General features: G+C 42.5%; 1 protein-coding gene across 3 annotated transcripts in view; it reads left to right on the forward strand.

The window, feature by feature from the left end:
* Positions 1-21,988, forward strand: part of glra2 (glycine receptor, alpha 2) — a 180,157-nt gene that overhangs the window by 120,316 nt on the left and 37,853 nt on the right. For all 3 annotated transcript variants that reach the window (XM_080203305.1, XM_080203306.1, XM_080203307.1), the window contains exon 8: positions 21,607-21,756. In XM_080203305.1, the coding sequence (XP_080059431.1) occupies positions 21,607-21,756 (150 nt within the window). The remainder of the gene's footprint in view (positions 1-21,606; positions 21,757-21,988) is intronic.

Here is a 21,988-nt window from a genome sequence, read left to right on the forward strand (position 1 = left end):
TCTGGTCCCCGCATTACAAGAAGGATGTGGAGGCGTTGGAGAGGGTGCAGAGGAGGTTTACTAGGATGTTGCCTGGTATGGTGGGGAGGTCCTATGAGGAGAGACTGAGGGATCTAGGGTTGTTTTCGTTGGAAAGAAGGCGGCTAAGAGGGGATCTTATTGAAACATATAAGATGATTAGAGGTTTAGATAGGGTGGATAGTGATAGCCTTTTTCCTCGGATGGAGAAAGCTAGCACGAGGGGGCATGGCTTTAAATTAAGGGGGGGTAGCTACAGGACGGATGTCAGGGGTAGGTTCTTTACCCAGCGGGTGGTGAGGGATTGGAATGCCCTGCCTGCTGCAGTTGTAAATGCGTCTAGTTTGGGGGCGTTTAAGAGATCTCTGGATAGGTTTATGGACGAAAAGAGATTGGTATAGGCTAGTGGGTCATTGTTTTTGTAACTGGTCGGCGCAACATCGTGGGCCGAAGGGCCTGTTCTGCGCTGTAATGTTCTATGTTCTATGTTCTATGTTCAACTCAGTCCTAAATCTGCTTCCCCTTATTTTGTGGCTATGCCCCCTAGTTCTAGTTTCACCTGCCAATGGAAACAATTTCCCTGCTTCTATTTTATCTGTTCCCTTCATAATCTTATATGTTTCTATAAGGTCTCCCTCGTTCTTCTGACTTCCAATGAGTATAGCCCCAGTCTACTCAGTCTCTCATCATAAGCCAATCCTCAACTTCTGAATCAATCTAGTGAATCTCCTCTGCACCCTCTCCAGTGCCAGTATATCCTTCCTCAAGTAAGCTTTGTACTTGCTCCAGAATTTCCTGACATAACTGACAGGAAATGTATGTTCGTTTAACCATGGGCACATTCCAATGCTTAGAGGTTACATAAGTGCAAGTCTATCCCATCATTCATTATTTGCATCACTGGGCTAGAAATAGCTGTTTTCCCTTGGTACCCAGTGTTGTAATGGTGAGTAACTCACCTCCTGTCTCCCCAAAGCCTGTTCACCATCTACAAGTCTGGAGTGTGATGAAATACTACCCGCTTTCCTGGAGTAGTACAGATTCAGTAATACTTAAACTCAACACCATCTAGGACAAAGCAGATTGTTTGATCTGCACCCCATCCAACACCTTCAACAGTGCAGAGTGACAGTAGTGTGTACCATATATATATATACAAGATGCACTGCAGCAAGAAAGCTCCTTCAACAGCGCCTTTCAAATCTTCATGCTGTACCACCTAGAAAGACAAAGGCAACAGATGCATAGGAACATCATCACCTGCAAGTTTCCATCTAACCCAGTCACCATCCTTATTTGGAACTATATTATCATTTCGTCACTGCCATTGGGTCAAAACTTTGGAACTCCATCCCTCTGAGTGTATCTACACCACAGGGACTGCAGCAGCTCAAGAAGGTAGTCGGCCACCACCTTCTCAAGGGCAATTAGGGATGGGCAATTAGTGCAGACCTAGTCAGCAACTCTCATATCCATGCAATAATTTAAAAGTATATTTCCTCCCCTTCCTTCCACTCCCCATGCTGGATTTCTCAGGTGAGATTGGGCTCAGTGAGGCAACCTTGCATCAGGGAGAAGATCTAGCCTCGTTAACAAAGCACTGGAATTTTGAAAGTGCTTAAAATCATAGCCAATCTATGTGAAATTGGGCTCAGAAGCACTGGTTGTTTGCAGGTTGCTCCATTGACAAACTTTTCCTGAATCCCCATACAACAGAACTCACATGACGTCAACTTTTGGGGAACACCACTCACACTACTCTTGCCCCTTCCACTGGCTGCAGGCCATTCATGCCCAGTGTCTTAATATCTAAAATAGGTGTAATGTCAGTTATCTGAGCTGGTAGCTGCAAGTATGAAACCAAGTGATGATGATGCTGTATCTTCATCAGTCTCTTAAAGCAGTTCGGCATCTGACCAAGTAGTAATTTTCAGACATCTGAAAGAAGAATGAGCCAGGATAGGTTTGTGGTGAGGAGAGGAGGGTTGGGAAGGAGTGAGGGGTGGGGTGCATACTTACACCATCTGCTGCTTGTGAATCGGAAGAGATAGCCAGATGAGAGAGAGTTACATGTGGAAGGGCGGGTTAGCTATGAGTATACCATCACCTTCAATGGTTTCAATCTCACTGCTAGTCACGGCTTCAGCAATGGCTCTTTCCATTTTACTGAGCACTGCCTTCTCCTTGGGGGGGGGGGGGTGGGGGGATAGTAGGGGAAATGGAGGGGGTGGGTGGTCAGGGTTTGCATCCGTGCCCAGTCCCTGTGGGTTAAATCTAGCTGCTTCTGATTGTGTCTCCTCCTTCTGCAAGAAAACAGGAAGCATGTCTGGTGTAATGAGTTTGGGTGGTATGTCTGAAATGGTTGAATATATAGCAGTGTTTGGAAACTGCGAAATGTGGGTGTGAGACTTAAAACAGTGCTAAATTTGTGAGGGTGAAGCTGTGAATCTTCTATATAAATTCTGTTTAATCGAGATTATTTTAGGCGAGTGATGGGGGTGAGGTACATTGAGCAGTGGCTGAGGCTAATGGTGCATCTGGAGGGAAATTATATTTGACGATGCATTCACTGACCTTGATTGCTCATGTGAGGCCATTGAACTTGTTGCGGCACTGCATCTAGCATTGATCTTTGCAGCTGCCTGCTCCCACTACCTTTTAGCCACCTGATACAAGATGTCTTTTTACCTTTCTACTTCCTTCACCAAGACCTCCAATGCAGCATCCAAATACCTTGCCCCTGCCCTCTCCCCACTTGGTGCTATTCTTCACTATTCCCAGCACAGATCACTTGCTGAATGACCACCAGAATCTGCTTCTGATACAACGTACCTCCCCTTCAAGCAGTGCAGATTAGGTTGAAGTAGTGTAGGTTAGCAATGATATTGGTCCCATTGCTGATGTGTGCAACCACTGAATAATGTGGTTAGTGCTGGCTGTACACAGATATTGTAATGAACATAGAGCGCTGTCTGCATTTCAATCAACAGGCCATGGATTAATCGCATAGTACAATTTCATGCCCACTTTTGGAGTCTATCCACTTTTTCTAGGTAAGGCAGCCAGAAAGCCAACATTGGCAGCCTGGCCTCACTTTGTACATCAGTACAAAATTTGAGGTTCCCATTCTGACAATTTGATTATCTACTTCAATGTATCATTTATTGCTACATCTGCTGCTGTTCATCACTTTCTTTTTGTCAACTCTTACATCTGGATCTTCTATGTGACTCAACTTGTTTTCAATCATATTTATTTCTATTGCCAATATATTTTCACATTCTCCGCAGTTATTGTCAGCCTCCTGGTTGTGAAATCCTGTAATTCTTTCCGTTTTTTATCTTTCTGATGAACACCCTACTTTCTGACTCAGTTTGGTAACATCTGTGAATGTTAACGTTATAACTGCAATAGCTTCCTCAAAATTATGTTGCTTTAGTAGATTCTATGAATTAGCACTTCTGATGCAGAGGGTCAAAGGCCTAACTCAATTTTTCTGTCCACAAACTATATACAAAGTGCTTATTTGTTAAATTACTCGTACCATGAACAGTAGAAGCTCCGAACTGTTCTATTCTCTGCTTATCACTGCCTCCCTATTATGATTACTAACATTGCATACTCCTCCTAGAGGTAATATTGCCTCTGAGCTCCAGTCTCAGTGATGCATAGCCCATGTGTACTGAATCGCGAAGGCCTGAAGTCGGCCTGAAATTGCCACACACTTGCTCACGCCAGAAGTAGGTATGCAAAAACAAGAGGCTGTAAGGCCAGCTGAGACCTCCATTATAAGGTTGGTTTGCCCTGAAGCAATCTGTGCTCAGTAACCAGACCGTGGGACCACCTGTTACCTACAAAGTCTTTTTTTTTTTCAAATTTACTTTCATTCATGTGGAACTAGCAGGGCATTCTGATTCCCCCAGAGTAGTTATAATTCCTGGGTTAATGTTCAATGTGTGCGTAACAGACCCACGGCACAGATGACTCTGTGGCCTCAAGCTCTTGGAGATACTGCTCCTCAGCTGTAGCTTTGGCAGAAGCAATTTACAAGACAAGCCTCCTAGCCAGCATAATTCATGTTGTGTGGGCTGTGGTAAGCCTACTGTTCACATAAATAACTGTCTGTGTAACAAAGTCTGAAGCAAGAAAAGCTTATCAGTCTGTAAATGTAAATTTGTTATCTGAGATGGCTGAGGGATGACCTGATTTTTAGATTATGAAACAGGTAAGTAGGATATGCATGGAGAATACATATTAATTTGTATTGTGACTACCACTCTATGCCAGAAATTTAAGATGGCCATTAATTAATTCAATAAGGAATTATTATTTATTCATGAAAGAGAGGAGAATGTGCTTCCATATGACAAATATTGTGAACACATTTAAGGGGAACCCAGATAAATACATGCAGGAGAAAGGAAAAGAAAGTTCAGCTGAAAGAATTAGATGAAACTTAATTGGAGAAGGTTTGTGTGGATTATAAAAACCAGAATGGAGCAGTTGGGCCTGTTACTGTGCTGTAATTCTCATGTATTTGCATGTCTGTCTCCAATAGATGGCACACCATAGGTTTTAATTTGAAATTAGGTTGGGGCTTCAGATTGGCTGTGCTTGTTTTCATATTCTTCTCATTCTGTTTTGTGTTTTTGCTACAATCATTGATGAGACAGAGAGCTGATAAGACATCAGCCCTGCCGGTGCTACACATTTGGCCATTGTACTTTGCAAAATAAGACTATAAGCATGTGAAGCATGCAAGTGAATGAGAGTGGACACTTATGTGGCCTAACCCTTCATCAACAAAGGGCAAATTTTGAAAGTGAAAGATGTGCCTTGCACACTTATTGTTTGGTTTGTGACATTGCTATAATGGCAAAGGCTCCCCCCCCCCCCTGCAGTCAATGGAGATACAAGTTGTGATGGATGGAGCAGGAAATATCAGATATGCTCAGGTGCTGTTCAATACACTGAGGTTGATGAGTGACTTCTGGGATAAGACAATAGAAATGGTTGATGCATTAGCATTCTACAACTCTTTCAAGCGTTGCTCATAGAGCAATATACCATAGAGTCAAACCTAAAAAAACATTTTCTCTCAGGGAAAAAAGCAGAAGTTAATGAATGGGAAATAATGAGGTATGTAAATTTGCTTGATGTATATCTTAGGTGAGCAAAACTGAATGGTGGAAGTGTATAATCAAAAAAGTTCTCATTTTGTGCCCTGATGTTGCTTCGAGTGCCATCATACATGACAGTGTGTTTGTGAGTAGGGGAGAAGGCATAACAAGAGGATAGCATTGGTTCTCAAACTGAGTAAGATCTATAACTTTGCCCCCGTCATGCCAGTTTTGTATCAATTGGCGTAATCTCACCTTGGAGTCAAAAGTTTGAGAGTTCAAGTTGAACTCCAGAGATTTGAGCGCATAGAATGCAGGCTGGTACTTCAGTGTGAGAATGAGGGGATGCTGCATTGTCAACAGTGCCCTCTTTTAGATGAACTGTTAAACTAATAATGAAGCTAAAACTAAAAGTAAATTCTAATCAATGGACAAACAAAACCGAAGGATCTCGCCTGAGATTAACGGACCTTTGCTTGGTCTGGTCCTTCCCCGCTGCCATGATTCCTGTGGACGATTCTGGATGGGATGGGAGAACTCCCCCAATGTGTAAATGCAGATTCTTACTTTCTCCCACTCCCTGCAGCAAATTGTAGAAAGTAAAGTGAATAGGATTGAAATAGATTGACAAAATGGATGGTTTCTTTTTCCATTGATTAGAATTTGCTTTTAATTTAGCTTCATTATTAGTTAAGCTTACTGTTTACGTGGGTAAGTGATTGATGAGATGCTCCTACATTGTGAACGAACCCACTGTAGCAGCAAGTCAAACACTTCTTCATCTCTGGTGGCATATTTTCCGTCATTGGTTGGTCTCAATGGATGTCAGACCTCTGGAAGGAGATTTTAAGTGGAATCTCGATTAACATCTTGATGGCCTCAGGGGCAGCCAAGAGCTATCTACAGCAAAGATTCCAGGAATTGTGCAGTGAAATGAGCCAATTTTGCTGTAAAAATTCGACAGCATTAGGACAAGGACTGCTCTTATTACTCAGCAAATTCTTTCATAGTACTGATTGCTTTCATATTTCCCCAGAGACTATTGGTAGAGTTCCACGTGACTCGATTGAGCAAACTATTGCATCTTGGCATGCTCCACTAACACTTCAAGGCCCTGACATCTTTTACAATGATAGATAGGAATTCAAAAATTTACTATGGAATGACCCTGAACTTTTTTCTGCTTATCCAGTAGAAGACACCAGAATAGAAATTCAACTTGGGCAATAGCACAAGCTTAGGCAGTGTTGCGTGAGTCTCCTATTATGTGCTGAGTTATTCTATAAGAGTCATAAGCTGGAATTCTCCGATGCCGTACGCCTTGCCACTGCTGCCAGCAAGAGCAAAGAATATGGTGCAGAGCCAAATCTCCATTCGTTGCAGCGGTACCGGAGAACCCCAGCTACGGGCGAGGTCAGAGTATCCCAGTTGTGGGGTCATAGGCCAGAATTTTCGGGCTTTTCATGCTCCGCTGCTGCTGTGAGCGAGAACAGAGCATTTGGTGCTCAGCCAAATCTCCACTCACTGCAGCGGGACTGGAGAATCCTAGCCACAGATAAGGTCGGAGAATCCCAGCCGTTGAGTCAGAGTTTTGCAGCACACAAAGAGGCCCTTCAGCCCATCCTGACTGTGCCAGCCATCAAGCACCTATCTATTCTAATCCTCTTTTCTAGCACTTGGCCTGTAGCCTTGTATGCTCCGGCATTTCAAGTGCTCATCTAAATGCTTCTTAAACATTGTAAGGGCCACTGCCTCTACCACCCTTTTGGAAGGTGAATTCCAGATTCTTACCACCCTCTGAGTGAAAAGTTTTCCTCGGATCCCCTTTAAATCTCCTTCCCCTGACCTTAAATACATTTCCCTGGTTATTGACCTTTCCACTAAGAGGAAAAATGCTTTCCTATCTACCCTAACTATGTCCCTCATAATTTTGTACACCTCAATCAGGTTCCCCCTCAGCCTTCCCTGCTCTAAGGAAAACAACTCCAGTCTAACCAACATCTTTGATTTGATTTGATTTATTATTGTCACATGTATTAACATACAGTGAAAAGTATTGTTTCTTGCGTGCTATACAGACAAAGCATACCATTTATAGAGAAGGAAATGAGAGAGTGCAGAATGTAGTGTTACAGTCATAGCTAGGGTGTAGAGAAAGATCAACTTAATGCAAGATACTTCCATTCAAAAGTCTGACAGCAGCAGGAAAGGAGGTGTTTTTGAGTCGACTAGTACATGACCTCAGGCGTTTGTATCTTTTTCCCGACGGAAGAAGGTGGAAGAAAGACTGTCTGGGGTGCGCGGGGTCCTTTCATTATGCTGGCTGCTTCTCTTCATTGCTAAAACACTCCAGCCCAGGCAACGTGGTGGTGAAATCTCCTCTGCACCCTTTCTAGTGCAATCACTTCCTTCCGTTAATGTGGTGACCAGAATGACACACACTATTCTAGCTATGGCTCACCAGCGTTTTATACAGCTCCATTATAACCTCCCTGCTCTTATATTCTATGCTTTGGTAATAAAGGCAAATATCCCATATATCTTCTTATTTTTTGATATTCCACTCAATGGAGAGACTATTACTGGCTCTTCAGTGACACTACTCACTCAGCCAGAGAATGCACTATTTTTTAACAGTGAGGTTATGTGCCGTTACTTTACCTGGCAGGGAAAACAGCTGGCAAAAGGGCCACAATTGTCTTTTTAAACAGCTGGGTGCCAAATAATAGTTTTTTGTTATTACAATTAATGAGGCTTTACTGCAGAGCCAGGAGGCACTAGAAACAGGGCCAGGGTTTTTATTCTTAAACAGTTTGGAACAGTTGTTGCAATTAATGGAGCCACATTACTGAGGTGTGAAAGGCACAGAATGGGAACAGGGTGTTAGAACTGTTTTTTTTTAAACGCTTGGCAGCGCACTTGTGACAGAATTGTGGTTTTATTTTTAAGGGTAACACTGCAGAACTGGGAAGGAAGGAGGGGAGGGAGAGACAAACCACACATCATAGGATTTTGGAATCCTTACAGTACAGACAGAGGCTATTAGACCCATTGAGCCAGCACAGGCAACAATCCCCCCAAAACCCTAACCAGTAACCTCATGTATTTACCCTGCTAATCACCCTCATGCAATTTAGCACAGCCAATCAACCTAAGCCACACATCTTTGTGGGAGGAAACCCACATAGACACAGGGAGAATTTGCAAACTCCACACAGGCTGTCACCCAAGGTTGGAATTGAACCAAGGTCCTTGGCATTGTGAGGCAGCAGTGCTAACCACTGTGCCAACTTCAGAAAGAGATGGAACAGTTGGTGCCATATCAAGCAAATGGTGACCTCAAATTCCGAGGGGAAAGGGGACAAGTGTCAGACAGTGAATTTAAATGAGGCCAAGAAACTAAATTGAAAAGAAGATGACTGACTGTCAGCAGTGAGAGGCGACAGCACTGAGGCTTTACAACTCTTTTGCCGGGGGGAGGGGAATATGAAATGTCAACTGAGGATGTAGCCCCAGCTTTTTATATTTTTTTTTAATCACACGTTGCGCAGCCAACAGTGGCTAGACAGAAGGCCCAAAAGATATATTTTTTTTGTTTCTGAGCCAGCAAGGAGTGGGAACAAGTGTCATAGGCCTGAAATATTTCTCTTTAAGGCTCAATTAGCCAGAGGGTAGCAGGGATGCAGGTTAAAAATTTCCTTTGCTGGGATTGATCATAGGCCAGAAGCCCAAGAATTTTTGGGAGTCCCAAACATCAGGGATAACCTGTGATGCCGATTTTTAAAAAATTATGCATGAGATGTGGGTGTCACAGCGAGGTCAGCATTTATTATCCATGCCTAACTGCCCTTGAGAAGGTGATGGTAGTACCATCTTTTTGAACCGCTGTAGTCCCTGTGGTGTAGGTGCTTCCATAGTGCTGAGGGAAAGCATTTTGACCCCAGAACAGTGAAGAATTTCTGAGTCATAGTGGTGAGTGACATGGAGGGGAACTTCCAGGTGGTAGTCTCCCCATGTCTGCTAACCTGTCTTTCTAGTTGGTAGCAGTAATAAGTTTGGAATCTGTTTTCCTAAGGAGCCTTGGTAAGTTCCTGCAGTGCATCTTGGGGATGGTACATGATGCTGCCACTATATGTTACTTTATCTTTTCATCCACCAGTGGAGAGTGAGGGCAGGCTGTAGGCTGAGGTTGACATTTGTTTAAACCAACCCACAGGAAATCAACAATGTGAGAGTAAGTGAATATGTTGGGGTGAGAAGCAGGGGGATCTAGTGGGGTAGAGCCACTAGTAGAAAGTAGGGGAGGACAAAGATCATAAAGATGAAAATTAGTAAATAACGTTTCTAAAATTAACAAGGAGTAGTTAATAATGTTTTTTTAATTGCTTTACCGATAGAGGGGGCAAACAAGAGTAACAAAAAAATGGCGACCAAAGTTGGCCGACACCATTGAGATGCTGGTATCTCAACACAACCTAGTATAAATACAGTGGGGCAAATTTTATCAATTCACCTGCCATGGGAATCGGAGTACTTTGAGACAGGTGACTGTTTACATAGGGCTTGTCATTGTAAAGGTTATATTAATATACCAACATAGATACTTATCAGCAGTTTCAACACAACATGTTGACACGTAAAATAATATATGCAAGACTCTAATAAACTGTATAAAGTAATTTTAATCCTTTTTAAAAAGTCAATGCTGCAAAGTGGAAAAGATAAGAAAATAAAGAAAGACTTGCATTTATTAATAGTACGTTATCGCTGCTGACGTATATATCTCTAAACATTCTGTATAATAAACAATGTCCTTGTTATGCAGGGAAATGGCATAGCCATTTATGGCACAAAGTTCATACAAACAACAATTGGATGAATGGCTAGAGATTCCCTTGTTGGTGGTATGCGTTAAGGGGAGGAATGTTGGCTAGGACATTGAGAGAATTCTTGCCATTTTTTCCATTTACGTAAAAGGATGTTACCAAAGTGACGGGAACAGAAAGAAGGAGCCTAAGCTTAATGTACCCCCCAAACAACAGTTTCTCTGAAATGTATCCCTATACAGGTCCTAGGTTTCATTCATAATATACAATAAATCAGCCAATCTTAGCCAGGAGGCAGTGAGAGCATGAGGGTAAATATCAGAAAGGTAGTGGAAAGGTTCCCATTCCTAACTCTTGTTTAATTGCCCTGATAGAAGATGTAAATTTGGGTGGCCACCAGTCGAGGAAAATGTTGCGCAGGATTCGTCTCTCCCTGTGTTTCCTGGTGGAGGGAGGTGGCATGCCACAGACTGGCAGTGGGATCTTCTTCTCCCACCAGGAAACTTTGGCTATGATGCCTGTCCCCTCACTTGCTAGCAGTAACTACATGGATCTAATGCTGACAAATGTTTATTTGGGCAATTGGTGCCTGGTGGTGTTGGCATCTGTGAGGTTATGCTTCGGAATGTGACCATGATCCAGTTTTAATTTCTTTGAGGGTGCTCTGGGTATTACTGAGGTGAGGTGGATGGAATGGGGGAGGGTGCAGGATTGGAGAAATCAGCCAGCATTTTCAAGTGAAGAGAAGAGAACATTTTTGCCTGGTGAATGAAAAGGTTAATGAGACAAATAAATGTAAGAAGCATTTTCGAGATCACTTGCAATCAAACCCTTGATGGTGGCAGTTTTACAATTGGATCAGTTGCTCAGCTGCTCTTCATTGTGTTGTGGAGTGAAGCTGTGAATAAATGCTATATAACTATCTGGGGCTTCTTTACAAGCGATCAAGAGGAGACAGTCTACCCACTCACTGTGCTTAGCTTTCCTGTCACGTCTTTGAAAGAAAAAAATGACCATGCACCTTCCTACTACCGTTTACTGGTTTCTTTCCCTTCCTTTCTCTCATAATGAAGATTTTGATGTGTGCTTCTGCCCTGAACATTGAGGGAAAAGATTATTTCCCTCACATTCCCTACAAATCAGAATTTCCCTGTTGAATTTTGGTACAAGACAGCTGAGTTGTGGGTCTGTGGCAGAGGTTCTTACTTTCCATACAGAATCCACTGTTCTACTCTTATAAAGACACTCAGTTGAGAATGTAGTTTTTTTCTACCTGCCAAAAACCGTAACACTTCTATTATCTCTATTTTCAAGGGCATTTTTAAAAAATGCAGCAAAATGGCAGTAGTTCGGACTGATCTTTCCTAACAGGAGACAAACAGAGGCAGAAGAGGTTTCAGAGTGGCTGTGGATATGTGATTCATAAATTTATTACATAGGTTTTGAAATGTCTCAAGTTATGAGGCTCCCAGTGATAAAAATTAAAGCCAATCGATTGTTAGCCGAGTAAAGCACCACTGGCTCGATCACCTCATTGCATTCTTATGCAGCAAGATTCATAGGATGATCAAAGAAAACACTTTATGAGACATTCTGGGCACATAATCCAAAGGCTTGTTCAGGTCTGCAGCAGGTTACTAAGCAACAGATTCTGAACACTCCAAACACTCAATTTTTTGCCAGTCCTATCAATAAAACAGCAGAGCTGTGGAAAACCTGCCTCCTGATGGCAGCCCTTTTTGCTGTTTGAACTGAAAAACAAGGTCCTGGGCGGAATTCTCCAGACTCCCAGCCTTAAGTTTCCCGGTGGCAGGAGACGGTGTTACTGTTTGTTGGCGGCGGGATTCTCTGGTCCTGCCACTGTCAATGGGGCTGTAGCCAACCCATAGCAGTGGACGGGGTGTACTTAGTGAACCCACCGAGGTGCATGCATTCAGGCTGGTGCAGGTGGCAGTGGTGAGTTTGGAGAAGTCCCCCTCTGAGCTGCTGGAGTCCGATGGTTCCAGGGCGTGCGAGGATGGTCCAGCCTGTTCTGTTGGCCAAGATGTGGAGATAAGAACATAAGAACATAAGAAATAGGAGCAGGAGTAGGCCATCTAGCCCTTCGAGCCTGCCCCGCTATTCAATAAGATCATGGCTGATCTGAAGTGGCTCAGTTCCACTTTCTCGCCCTCTCCTCAAAATGTGTGAAGGTTCAAAGTTCGAGTATGACTCCTCCAGCTGGCTGCACTCTCACACTCATGCCTGTTGTGGTTATGTTTGTCCTGCAGTGACACAGACAGAGGGAGCGTAACGGGGAGTGTTGACACTTAAGATGGTGGTGAGGTGTGGGAAGTGTAAGGTTTGGGTGGGAGCTGGAGTGTGAGGAGCACAGCAGCTACTGGGGGAACTTGGCAATTGTGGGAGTGAGGGAGGAATCTGGTGTCAGTGGTTGGCAAAGGCCAAGTTGGCTGAGTAAGAGAAAGGGTTGGGGGTGGGGGGGGGTTCACTTACCCTGGATGAGTGAAGAAGATCATCCATCTTCCGACACTGCTGTTCCATCCACCTCTGGAGAGCGCTTGCGTTGACCAGGGCAACCACTGCATCCCAGGCAGGGGCGGTGACACTGCTAGGAGATCACTTCCTGGTGTAGGGATAGAGTGTGTCTCACCTCTGCTCCACTCCATTCAGCATCTGAGGTGAGGGGCCCCCTCTGAAAAGTGTGGTGCTGGCTTCTTGACTGCACTACCACCGCCATCTCCTGCAGTCATTGTGAAACAAGTCCTGGGGAGCTGTTTATATGGAATTCCCAGTGTCTGCAGCAGTTAAGCTGTTGCGGGGCAAACAAATCAGAGGGAACACGGCACAAGTGCAGCGTGATACACAGGGGCATAAAAATTATTACTAGTGAGGCACAAGATTTGGGTCTGAAATCATGCGTCAATGGGAGTCACTCCATTTCTTGGGCAGGAATCAACACTCCGCCATTTTTTCATACGATTTCGCTCAATGAGTCTATAACTACTTGTAGCTGTCAATCAAACTATGAAATGACAGACAGCCGACTATGATAATGGTTATGGTTACGAAATCCATTATGGAACACTAATCCAGTAATGGAAATGCTCACAGTGCAAAATAGCAAGAAATGAGTGTTTTAAACATTCCAGAGTTGTTTTGAAAGTTGTAAAGGACAGGGCTTTTATATGCCTTAATAGCTTGACACTAGCCTTTGACAGGTCTTTTGATAGGTTTAGTGAAGTTGGTAGTGGTGAGTTTATGTACTTCTTATAGTCATGGTTCCACCTGGGTTCCATATGGAATGCAGGGAGAGGGCACTAGGGGCAAGTGGCGCGAAGCGGGATTTTCAAATGTTGGTCCCCAGGTTGGAGTCGGTTTGTGGAGAGGGCACGGGCAATGAAGGTCGATGTCGACAGTGAGGGACCCAGCAGCCGGTGAGAGGGACAGAGATAGACTCTCTCCTCTAGGTGGGTGGGCTAAGGAGTGAACTGACTGAGATCCATTAAATTCCTTAGGAAGATGGAAGTGAGTGGTTAGAAATGTGTTTTTTTGGCATGTTACCATCCCAGGACAGTGGAAAGGTAGGTTTCAGCAAATATGCATAGCTCCTTGAAAGTGGAGTCACAGGTGGACAGAATGGTGTAGAAGGCATACGGCATGCTTGGTTTCATTGGTCAGAATTTTGAGTTGGTTCTTGCTGAAGTTGCAAAAAACATTGGTAAGGCCATACTTGGAATACTGTGTACAGTTCTGGTCACCCTATTATAAAAAGGATATTATTAAACTGGAAAAAGTGCAGAAGAGATTTACTAGGATGCTACTGGGACTCGATGATTTGCGTTATAAGGAGAGGCTGGGTGGACTGGGACTTTTTTCTCTGAAGCGGAGGAGGCTGAGGTGTGACCTTCTAGAGCTCTATAAAATAATGAGGGGCACAGATCAGCTAGATAGTCAATATCTTTTCCCAAAGGTATAGGAGTCTAAAACTAGAGGGCATAGGTTTAAGGTGAGAGGGGAGAGATACGAAAGTGTCCAGAGTGGCAATTATTTCACACAGAGCGTGGTGGGTGTTTGGAACAAGCTGCCAGAGGTAGTGGTGGAGGCGGGCACAATTATGTCTTTTAAAAAGCATTTAGATAGTTACATGGGTATGATGGCTTATGGGCCAAATGCAGGCAATTGGGACCAGCTTCATGGTTTAAAAAAAAGAGCAGTATGGAAAATTTGGGCCGAAGGGCCTGTTTCCATGCTGTAAACGTCTATGACTCTATTTATCGCTGCTTTGAGCAATTCCGAAGTGCATCTTTTCTCCCCAGTGGGCACCTATCCTACCTCAAAGGGCTATCCAAACAAATTCAGATTTGCTCTTACCAGATCTGATCTTCAAACTTAAGGCTTCAAATTCAAATGCTACCAAAATCTCACGGAGTGGAGGCAGCTGTTGATTTAAATGGCCAACGCCCCTGTAAACCACACACTTGCAAAGTGATTTGCCATATTTGGGAATGAGATGTGGAGTTTTTGGTCTCTTCTGTCAGTTCCGTCACGATAGAGAGCGTGTTCGTCATGGCAAAAATCTGGGCCTTGTGCGCACTTCAGGATCCACAGGAATGTCTAAATTGTTGCTACGACTGAGCTAAAATCATTTGTCCTCCCCTTCACAGGTCAGTTTTTTGGTTCGGGATGGAAAACTCTGAGGAGTCAAACGCAGAGCAATTTTTAATAACTTTCAGAGTTCATGTCATATTCCTGGGAAGTACAAACAGCTCAGCAATCACTGGAGCACCTTCAATCTGTCTACACTGTTACCAATAGCAACACGTTTATCATTGTAAAAGCATTATGTTATGTGAAATTTCTGCAGAATTATTTTCATGCGGAGGTCTGCAGATAAAGATCAGAGGGTGAACGAATACTCCAGGGAAGAATCAGCAAAATCCATATTTTTGAAGGCAGTCCCAATCTGTGGTAACAGCTCACATAAAAACGAAATTGAAACTTGACCACATTAAATGGTTTCTTTTTCATTCCCCTGCAATTAGCCCATTACATCACCAGATGCTTCTCGCAGTCATCTCAAAGTGATGTGAGATGATATGGAAGTGCTTTTGGGATGAACGCAGAGGATTCCTCTTGAGTGAACACTCTATGCATATAAGAAATTTGTATTTGCAATCTGTGCTCAGTTTAGAAGCTGGTGAATCCCTGGGCACAAGCTGTCTAGTGATTGCACGTACCCAGAGACATGGGGCAACTGTAATCTAATTTTAATACCCAGCAAACTGAAAGGTTTTTCGAGACCATTCTCAGAGTCATCATCTGAAGGATGTCAGTTTTGGACATGATCTAGTTTTTTACTTTAATTAATAAATATTAGTATTGTGCAAACCGATCTCAGATTGAAGCCCCCGTTGTATTCTCATGACAGAATATGTTCCCTAAAAGGCTCAGATCAACCATTTGGTCCGTTGAGTCTGCATCATCTATCTGACAGAGCATCCACCCAGGCCCTATCCCCGAAATCCCATTTATCTACCCTGCTAATCTCCTTAATTTGCACATCTTGGGACACTAAGGGAGAATTTACCAAGACAAATCCAGCTAACCTGCACATCTTTGGAGTGGGGGAGGAAACCCATGTAGACATGGGGAGAACATGCAAACTCATAGAAATATAGAAAACTGAAGAAGAATTGGCCATTGGCCCTTAGAGCCTGCTCTGTCATTCACTTGGATCATGGCTATTCATCAAATTCAATATCTGATCCCACATTTTCCCCATATTTCTTGATCCCAAGAGTTGTATCTAATTTCTTTTTGAAATCACAGAGTGTTTTGGCCTCAACTACTTTCTGTGGTGGTGAATTCCATAGATTCGCCACTCTCAGGGTGAAGAAATTTGTCAGTTCTGAAAAGTTCACCCCTTATCCGCAAACTATCTCTCCACACAGGCAGGCACCTAAGGCAGATATTGAGTTGTGAGGCAGCAGTGCTAATCGTTTTGCTGCACTTGATTTTATGGGCCTTTCAACATGTGATTAACGTTGATGCAGAGCTGAGGGATGTGTTGAGTTGTCGGTGAATTCCCATGAGATACTGTGTTACAATTTCAAACTATGTGGACCTTTCCCTGCATCCATTTTGGTGAGATGTAAACAAAGTCGGAATTGAAAGGAGGAGCAGTGTTTTTTCTCAGCTCTGTACTCTGAATAAATTTAAAATTGAGCTTTGACTGTGGAGATGTGAAGTAACTGATTTGAGCACTGAGAAATTTATATTGCTAAACCTTCCCTGCAGTTTTTCATTAAAACACTTCAAAAGAATTATCACAGAGAAGATTGCAGCCGATTTCCAGTTCCCTAGCCAGCCTGGGTTATTGAGAAATGTCATAATGAGTTGCTTTAAATTATAGAATTCTTGAACATAATCAAGTCATTTGAGGAGATAGGCAATTAAAATAAAGGAGCCGTCATATTTTCCATTGCTTTCAAATGAATCCTGTTCTTTACGTTTTTATGTTCTCTCTAGATTTCAAAGAGAAAAAACCTGCTTATATATTATAAAATGTACTTTTTGCACTACACAGAACACTGTTAGACAGAAGATGATCAGAAATCTACCTGCTAGCTGAGATGATATGGTTGTTTTATAAACAATCCAAATGGCTCTGTGATATTACATGTCAAGAGGCAGAAAGGAACCTCAGCTTTGTGGCATAGCAGGACCCTATGTGTCAGAGTTTGGCATGGACCCATCTCTGTAGAACTAAGCATTAACACAAGAACAAAAGTTAAAAATACTAATTTTCAGGATCATCTCATGTATGTAGAAAGCTCAGGAATATATTCGTATCTGTATTACATGATAATACCATCCCCCTTGGCCATGTTATCTGTTACAATGCATGTATTATTATGATATTTATCTAGATATTGGCCAGAACCAAATGAACTACCGATCATAGGAGATGTGAAATCCATTAACGGGGAGTGGCACTGAACTGAACAATCCAAAAATTATTGTAGTGTGCGTCGAGACTGTAATTTGAATTGTACTATTTTTTACCAAGCAAACCATATTCAATTAGGGCCTTCCATAACATTTGTAATTCCTCTTCCTCACCTAAGCAGCACGGTGGCACAGTGGTTAGCACTGCTGCCTCAGAGCGCCAGGGATGCAGATTTGATTCCTGGCTTGCGTAACTGTCTGTGTGGAGTCTGCACGTTCTCCTTATGCTGTGTGGGTTTCCTCCAGGTGTTTCAGTTTCCTCCCACAGTCTGAAAGATGTGCTGGGTGGGTGGATTGGCCATGCTAAATTCTCCCTTAGCGTACCTGAGCAAGCGCCTGGGTATGGCAATTAGGGATTTTCACTGCAACTTCATTGCAGTGTTAATTAAAGCCTACTTGTGGCACTAATAACAAAACTTAGAAGGTCTGTCAGATGGCATTCATAACTCATTTTTTTGGCGAAAGAATCAAAAGTAAACTAGATGTCAAATTATTGAGAGGCTATAGCTTATTATTGCTGGTGACACTCGTTGTGTAGTTCTGCATTTCAGGAAAATAATACAAAGAATTTCAGTAATGAGAGGCAACTGGAAGTCGAATTTTCGATAGGCAATGTTTGTTTTTCATTTCTGATGTTGTGAGGCTTAGTTAGAAAGTAAAAAAATCTGATCATTTCATTCATCCTCATTGCCTGAAATTAATGGACTGAAACAAGGCAAGTTTTCTATGATTTGGTTGATCAGGCATTGGACCATTGTCCACACAGTGAATACGAAAATCTACCTCCACTCGCAGTCTTGGCTAAAATAGGGTATTTCGTTGTGAAGCTGGTATTAAGCTTTTATCTCAGAATACATCCACTGGGCTTAAGCTCAAGAATCGAGGCTGACGGTCCAGTGCTGCAGGAATGTGCACTGTTGGAAGTGCCATCTGTTGGTTCAACTACATGTTACATTTGCCCTCACAGGTGGATGCAAACAATCCCATGGCACTATTTTGAAGAAGGTGGGAAGGAGGGAAGGGTTTGGCCCATGTGTGTTCCTCAATAAAAACATCACTGAATAGCAGATTATCATGGTCATTGTCAATTTGTTGTCTGTGGGGTCCAGCTGTACATAATGTTCTTCTCACATTAATTATACTTCAAAAGACCTAATTGGATGTCAAGTGCTTTGGGACATCCTGTGGTCCTGGAGGGTGCTCTGTAAGTGCAAACCTTTGTTTAACTTCATGAAACGATCAGCAGTGACAGTCCATTCAGACTCTGACACATTCCTTGGTTTCCATTTTTCCATTTACATTAACTTCAATTTGATTGGATTTATTATTTCATACGTATTAGTCCACAGTGAAAAATATAAGCTCTCCTGTAATATTCATAATCGCTGCTGCAAGCAAAATTCTTTTGACTTTCCTTTCTGGATTTACCTCTGCTAGATACCTCTTGCTGGCTTGCTTATGGATATAAGAGAGCTGGGATTTGACTTGATTTGATTTATTATTGTCACATGTATTGGTATACAGTGAAAAGTATTGTATCTTGCTCGCTATACAGACAAAGCATACCATTCATAGAGAAGAAAAGGAGAGGGTGCAGAATGTAGTGTTGCATTCATAGCGAGGGTATAGAGAAAGATCAACTTAAAATGAAGCAGACTATTCAAAAGTCTGATGGCAGCTGGGAAGAAGCTGTCCTTAAATCAGCTGGTACGTGACCTCAGACTTTTATATCTTTTCGCTGATGGAAGAAGGTAGAAGAGAGTATGTCCGAGGTGCATGGGGTCCTTAATTATGCTGGCTGCTTTTCCAAGGCAGCGGGAAGCAGACAACATCAATGAATGGGAGTCATATATAATCTGCGCCGTGTCTATACATTCTCTCTCTGCTGGAGAAAGAACAGTAAATAGTTGTCCATCTGCCTGGCTTGCCACCATTTTGCTAATGTGTCTGCAGATGCTTTAGAATGTTTCACCCTTCAGTGGCGCACAGAGTCACACAATATGGCCAGGTTATCAATATTGGTCAAACTCACCTTTAGCCATTTGCATTGAATTCCTCTGTACCTTGCCGCATGCACATTTTTCTAACTTTACGTCAATAAAACCCAAGGTTCTTTTCAAATTTGATTAGGTATGATTGCTCTATTAGCTCTTTGTCTATATTTTAAGACAATTTTGTTGGAAAGGCTTATGCATTCCCAGGAATCTCACCCACTGCTGGGCTAAAGCTCTGTGGATGCTACTGAGCAGACATAGGCTTGAGAGGTGTTTCTTGAGACTTGTGTTTTGCAGAAAGTATCTTAGCTGAAGAATTTTAGAACCCAGTGAATGTGTACAATGCAATACCATTTGCACTGGAGATTATTTGATGTCTTACATGTGACATAGAAATACAAGTTATTGTTATTTTTGACTACCACACTGCACACTAGGAAAATACATGAATAGGACAGGAAGAGAGGGGTATGGTCCTGGAAGGGGAGGGCCTTTAGTTCAGACAGGCAGGTTTGGAGGGCCAAAGGGCCTGTTTCTGTACTGTAATTTTCTTTGTTCTTCATTCTTTGAAGAGAATCTCAATGACTGCTGTTGGTTAAAAAAACAGAAGTTACAAAAACCAATTGTTCTGTGAATAATAATGAATAACACTCACCTTAGAATATTACAGTCAACTGCAGCATATCTCAAATATTGGCGAACATATAGAGTTGCTTCATCCAGTATATAATCAATGCAAAATATCAACTGGCTCCTATGATTATTGGCTGCTGTATTTCATTTTCTCTATAACTGCGAAAGCAGAAAATCCTTGGACTTTTCATTCAAGATTCAGATTAATCAAACACCACAAAATACATGTATTAAACAAGCAGGAGTTAAGCATGGTACTGAATATTGAAAATTTAGAGAGAGAGAAAGAAGTCCAATTATAGAAATCCAATGGTGAAACAATTGTGGCATAATTTTACGGTGAAGAGTTACAAGTGTTGGGAGTGGATATTATGTGTGATTCCACAATCTGCAGGAACCACTGCCCACTGGGATAGCCAGATCAAAGAATGATCTCTTTTGCAACGTCAGCCATTCTGAGTCACGTCCTTCTGATTTTCTGACCACTATCAAAGCAAGTTAGATCATGGAACAATTGTGTCTGCTGACAAACTGATTGAGATCAATTGAATACTCTTTCTCGACAGATTTAGTATCTAAGTTCACCATTGTTGTACCCATTTGTAAAACAGTGGTAACACTGATAAGTTGCATCAGAAAGGCCCGATCCCGATTTCTGCCGATGCTCTGATTATTTTCTTTTCAGTGGTCACTAGAAATAAAGGTAATTCCTGGACACTTTGCCAGAACTGATGTGAAGTAAAAGTATTGTTCCCTTTTCAGGCTCTCTCCAACAACTTAATTGGCAACTATCGAAGAAACCATTGGAGATTGTGTGGGATAAAAAGCTGTAGCTAGAGGCGGGCGATTCTGTCTCTTCCTGCTGATGGGATCTTCCAGTTCTGCCAATATCTATGATGTTTTGCAAGGCTTACCCATCCCACTGTTGGGGACCACGCCATGGGGTGTCAGCTAAAGCGAGACTGGAAGATCTTACTGGCTTGAAGGGCCCTTTTCTAATTTCCTCAGTGTGGAGTCAAGAGATGAGCAAGAATCCACACTAATACTACAGCCATAGTGACTTGTGTCGCCACGCTACTAACTCCCACCTCATTGAGCTTATCAAATTCCAAAAGCCTATGTGTAGAGACATGGATTGGTGGCCACAATCCATTGTAATTATGATAATGAGAATCAAGGACAAATTGTGGATGGTACATGAACCTCTCTTTTCTGATGTTCTTTGCCAGCATGGTACCTTCCTTGGAAGATGATGGCCTAGTAGTATTATCGCTACACTATTAATCCAGAAACTCAGCTGTTGTTCTGGGGACAAGGGTTCAAATCTCACCACAGAAGATGGTGGAATTTGAATTCAAATTTTAAATAAATCTGGAATTAAGAATCTACTGATGACCGTGAAACCATTGTCGATTGTCAGAAAAACCCATCTGGCTCACTAATGTACTTTTAGAGAATGAAATCTGCCGTCCTTACCTGGTCTGGCTTACAAGTGAGTCCAGAGCCACGGCAATGTGTTTGACTCTCAACTGATCTCCAAGGACAACTAGGGATGGGCACTAAATGCTGGCCAGCCAGTGACACCCACAAATGAATAAAAAAAATTACAGGTAGCTTTGGTTGCTGATGACTTTAAGCCCTATTTTGCCCTGGCTTTGGCAGACCTGCCTAATGTAATTTTTTTGTTGTGACCATGTTCAGGGGTGCCTCTTGGACATGTTGCTATGTTAGTGCTCTGAAAAATATGACCCCGTGTGTAAGTCAAGTCGCACGTAGACAAAAACTAGTAATAATGAATATTTAATAGCATCAGCTAATGTCTGCTCTTCTCACTTCATTTCAAAGTGCGTAAGCAATGGTCCCATTTACTCTTAGCATCTGTTCCCAAAGGAACTGGGTGGTACATGAAATCTAAAATTGGAATGGGTAGATTGATTTCAGGAGAAATATTCTCAATTTAATTGCTCGCATTACCCCTTCCTAAAGCATTGTTGTGTTTTCATGCAGGTTTCATATGTCAAAGCTATTGATATTTGGATGGCAGTTTGTCTTCTCTTCGTGTTTTCTGCTTTGTTGGAATACGCTGCGGTAAATTTTGTATCACGCCAGCACAAAGAGTTCTTGCGCCTGAGAAGAAGACAAAGAAGACAAAATAAGGTAAATAAAGAGCAATGTAAAATGGGATAATGAATGCACCCCAGCCAAATGATACTGTTCACCTTCAACCTACTTAAGCATAGTCTGTGCCTTTCAGTTATAAGTAAATCATTGTCCATGACACATTTGCAGGCATTTTTGAGAGCTGTGAAGAGGCACTGGATTCAGACACAATGATATGGATATGCCGGCGTTGGACTGGGGGAAACACAGTAAAAAGTCTGACAACACC

Source organism: Carcharhinus amblyrhynchos, chromosome 15 (assembly GCF_965287045.1).
Source record: "Carcharhinus amblyrhynchos chromosome 15, sCarAmb.v2.hapA, whole genome shotgun sequence".
In the NCBI taxonomy this organism is placed as follows: Eukaryota; Metazoa; Chordata; class Chondrichthyes; order Carcharhiniformes; family Carcharhinidae; genus Carcharhinus; species Carcharhinus amblyrhynchos.